This window comes from Amaranthus tricolor, chromosome 9 (genome assembly GCF_026212465.1).
Source record: "Amaranthus tricolor cultivar Red isolate AtriRed21 chromosome 9, ASM2621246v1, whole genome shotgun sequence".
Taxonomy (NCBI): domain Eukaryota; kingdom Viridiplantae; phylum Streptophyta; class Magnoliopsida; order Caryophyllales; family Amaranthaceae; genus Amaranthus; species Amaranthus tricolor.
Genome location: NC_080055.1, coordinates 1360202 through 1365201, shown reverse-complemented (window position 1 = coordinate 1365201; position 5000 = coordinate 1360202). Strand labels below are relative to the sequence as shown.

The 5000-nt window shown below is 34.6% G+C and overlaps 1 protein-coding gene across 1 annotated transcript; it reads right to left on the bottom strand.

The window, feature by feature from the left end:
* Window positions 1-612: 612 nt before the first annotated feature.
* Window positions 613-1448, bottom strand: LOC130824152 (protein MAIN-LIKE 1-like). The gene is made up of 3 exons (XM_057689042.1): window positions 1080-1448; window positions 918-1028; window positions 613-777 (listed from the first exon to the last, which is right to left on the bottom strand). Exons 1-3 carry the CDS (start codon window positions 1446-1448, stop codon window positions 613-615), a joined length of 645 nt encoding a protein of 214 aa, XP_057545025.1.
* Between the last annotated feature and the right edge of the window lie 3552 nt (window positions 1449-5000).

Sequence of the window (5000 nt, the reverse complement as noted above, 5' to 3'; positions counted from 1 at the left end):
TCATTTTATTAATTGTATTCATTGTAGTAATTATATTCATATTATTCATTCCATAATTAAGTTAGTCAATAAATATGTAAATGAATCTTACGCAACACGTAATAATAACAATTTTTCATCAATAAAGTTAAAAAAAAAATTGTTCATTAATACAAATTCCATAAATGTCTATTAAGGGCTGTGCCCTCTAAATGCTTTCCACTCCTCAAACAACTCTCTAAGTTCATCCTTATACATATCAGCAGCATGTCTTTCCCGAGGCTTCATTTGCACAATGAATGGCATCCTCAGCAGTGGGGGGCGAGTCTACTTGGAAATTCAGCTGCAAACTGTATAAACAAAAAAATAACATTGTCACAAAATTTCGGTAATGACACATAAAAATGTAACTAATCAACATAAACACTAACATATTCGACTCTGTTGTCCGCAACACCGAACGCAGCAACAGATCCTTCACCTGAGATGAGAAACGCGTGGGAGACACCCTAAACCAGTCAATGTACTCAGGGGCACAATAGGGGAACCTACTCCACATCTCCGTGTACATGGACGGCTGAGCGAATGTAACTGAGTAGGAGCCCTATGCCGGTCGCACAGCTTGGGTAGGTCTCAGCGGAGGGGGGGAATGGCCTGTGCACAGCCGAACTGTCTGATTGTCCTCTCAGGCAAGTAGACCTCCACGATACCAAAACAGGTGATACCACCTATAAAGGCGGTACGTGGGTGCTCGTTCAATAAATGCCTATCATAATTCATGTACGACGTCCACTCCACCTGCTTACAAAGAAAATAAACATAAAAAACATCATATAAACTTAAAATATTTAGTATAACGTAAGAGATCATGTACAAAACCTGTGTCTCTGTCATGGCGTCCAGTATGCTCCTGCAGTCTCTCAATCTGCTCAGCTCACGGATTGGCTTCTGCGGCGACCAGCCGACCACATCTCTGCCCTAGTCTTGTTTGGCATGTCAGCTTGACGCGGATGGGTGCGGAAGGCTGGGAAGTACTCGTATATCCATGTCTGCAACAGTGTCAGACAACCAGCAATAGTCTTGCACCCAGTCCTTGTTGCCATACCTAGTTGGCGATACATGTGAGCAAGCGTCAATGCACCCCAAGAAATGTCATGCTGATCAGCAGTGACAGCAACAACAGGGTGAAGCCGCATCCCGACTCTAGTCTTATCCACGAGCAGCGTGGAACCCACTATAGCCATGTAGTATGCAGTAGTCTGAGTCTCCATGGACTGAGAACGGTGGCATAGCTGCAACAGTGCACCAACGTTAATGCTGCCGCTGGTGAAGTGCCCCTTCGCACGCAGCTCCGAAAATGGCTCCCCAAATAGACCGCCCAGGCTATGCTGCCACTCACAATCAGACGGTTCAACAGGGAGTGAACCGTCAATGCCAATTCCTAAGATGCCTTGCACGTCGTGCAACATTATGGTCATCTCCCCCCATGGCATGTGGAAGGTGTTGGTATCAGGCTGCCACGTTTCCACAAATGCCGTAATGAGAGCGCTGTCAATGTGCTGGTGCATTATATACGGCAGACGACCAAGAGGAGTGGCAGGTAACACCCCGTACAGTTCATCAGTCATGTCCTGAAGTCTGATGATTGCATCCAACGTCCTCTTCCTAGGACGACATTCCAAAATCGGAGGGGTGCGCTTCGATCCCTCAAATATAACCTTTGCTACGTGCCCACCGTAGCTCGGTATTAAAATGGTGTCAACAGGGCCCCTGGGCTGGGGTGATGTGATCAACCAGTCCATGTCCACGGACTGTGAGTGGCTCCTCCCCCGTGGAGCCGCATCCTCAGCTTGGCTGGCTCCTGCGTGATCAGAAGTGCCAGCCGCACTTTGCCCTCTAATCCTAAACTGACCGGTATGGCCTCTGACGATCGTCCAATCAACAAGAAGACCGGCAGACTCATCATGACCTACAGACTCTTCCCGACTAACAAAATCGTCGTAATCAGTATCATCGTCACCTGATCCAACCGTATGACTGTGCAGGCTACTCTGACGCTGAAAGCGACAACGCACATGGTTTAAGGTTGTTGAACGTTGGGCTTGACTATGTCTGGCCGCCTGTTCTTGCCTTGATCGTCTTGCAGATCCAGTAAACTCCCTCTCATGAGGATCCTCTTTCAGTGAAGTCGGCTTAGAGCTATTCCCGCTCAATAACCCTCTAAAATACCATTTACCTTTTCCTTGATTTCCAGCCATTTACTACAATTTTCATAATTTTATTAATATTAATAAAAAATTAAATTATATTATATTCATTTTAATTACACTATCAATATTAATTTTGTTGTACGACAGCGGAAGCAAAGATCGAAAACAATAATGAAACAATAAAGATTCAAACAAACAATAAAGAAAATCACACCGAGAAATTAACATGGTTCACTATCAACGTGATAGCTACATCCACCGGCACCGAGAATAAACTTTTCACTATAAACCGGGAGATTACAAGATGAACACGAGAAAAACAATGACTCTCCAAGCTTTTTCTCTCTTAGTTTTCCTCACTTTGTGTTTTACATTGCATCCTAACCTGATTCTAATTACATTGGACCTTTATATAGTATACCTCATAATAAAAAGAAATTGGGGTTAAGTAAATACAAAAGAAACCGTTAAAGACTAAGAGTAACCGGCCAAAAACGTGCCAAAAAACCGTCATTACGCGAGCCGCGAAATGAAGACAACGCACTACGCGCCCCGCGGACTAGGACAGAACATACTCCGCACCACGCGGAGGTCCCACTGTTCGAGTCACACTATATTTCAAAAAGTTTAATAAACATTTAAGTTAATTTACTACAAACACTTACAATCATATTAATTATTAACAACCAAAATAATTCACAATTACAAACAAATCAGCAACTATTATATTCATCAATGTTTAAACAACTGAAATTTAATAAATTGATTAAACAAAATAAATAAATTCATTCGAAATTAAAAAATAAAAATAAATAAAAAATAAAAAAATTTTCGTTCGACATTAAAAAAAAAATTTAAATCCAAAGTGCGACTGTACCTAGGTAATAATTATTTTAATTACACTTGCAACATTAATTAAATAAAAATTTAAGTTAATTTATTATAAACACTTACAATCACATAAATTATTAACAACAAAAATAATTCACAATTACAAACAAATCAACAATTATTATATTCATAAATATTTTATCAACTATAATTTAATAAATTAATTAAACAAAATAAATTCATTCGAAAATAAAAAAAATAAAAAATAAATATAAAAATTTTCAGTCTTAATTTAAGATTAAAAAAAAAAATCTAATTCAGTCCCACTTTTTGTGCGATTGGATTTTATTTTTATTTTTTTTTCTCAAAATTCAAATTAAATACCACTAAATACAACATCATTATCAAAATGTAATACATTACAACATTTATTAAATAACAATAACTTATAAATTAAATTAATTAAACACAAAAAATTGATACGAAATAAAAAAAATAATAAAAAAATTCAAACCAGTCGCACAAAAAGTGCGACCATACCTAGGTCTTAGTCGCACTTTTTGTGCGACTGGTTTGAATTTTTTTTAATTTTTTTTTCAATTTAAATTCGAAAATACCACTTACAAAAAAATTATCATAGTATAATGTATTACAAGATTTATTAAATAACAATTACTAAAAAAAATTAATTACACAAAACAAATATATTCGAAATGTTTTAAAAAAAAATTATAATTTTCATACCAGTCATAGTGTGCGACTGGTATGAACATTTTATATATATTTTTTTTAATTTTCGAATGAATTTGTTTAGAAATTACCTCGACTTCTTGTTAACGACTTCGATTCCAAAGCTTTAGCACCGATTAATTTTATGTGAAGTGATAGGAGAGTTATTGAGTGAGTTTGAAGTGTTTTATAGAGGTTTTAACTGCAGTGGCAATTTCGTAAATTTTTTAATTCCAGGGGCAAATTCATAATTTCATTATGGAGGGGGGCGATAAAATGAAAATGGTGGCGAACTTTAAGAATTGGGTATTTTTATTTGTTTACTGGCATAGCCTCTGCTCAATAAACAAGTTACTGTTATTTGGAAAGTTTATACACTGTTACATTATATTTTTTACGTAATTTAAGACGTAATTTTGATCATTTATATCTTAAGCGATGTTTAACTAAAATTTATAAAAATTTGATATTATAAAAGTATTCCATTAGTTGATTCAAATAAGATCTCACTTGACTATATTTTTTCTAACACATTAATCGCAATATATAAAATAAGCTTGAAAGATAAATAGTACCAATAATCTTTATATAGCGACTATTTCAAGACGAAGGAAATATAATTTACGTACTTTTTAAGGTATTTGTAAATATGTTTTTTAAATTTTATTATACTCACTTATTAGAAGTGTAATAAAATATGAATAAAAACACCAATTGATAAATTAATAAACATAATTAAGCATAAGATATGTAGATATTCAATGATCCGATTTCAGATCCAAAACAATATCTTATTTAATCCGAAGCGGATGCCTTTTTAAAAAATTATGCGCTTTTTTACTCAAATATTTAAACTCACTTAGCTTCACTTTTTTTTATAATCAAGCTTATTTATCAAACTTTGAAAACAAATCATTTTGGGAATATGATTGGATTTTTACAAGTCTAAATTAATTAATCTATAATCTATAACTATTACTGAAATAAAACACTGTTGACATCATCACTATTTATAATTGTTTACGTGTCACAACCTTAACAAAAAATTTTCCTCCAACACTCAATGATGATGTCATTGTTTTATGACTACTTTTTTTATCTTTGACTTTATTACTCACATCATTTAATGTATTAAGAAAATCATATATATTATTTCTTTGTTTCAATTGTTAATAAAATCTTTTTAATTTTATTTATTTAATGAGTATTATTTAGCATATTGTATATTTTGAGATGGTTAAAACATAATAT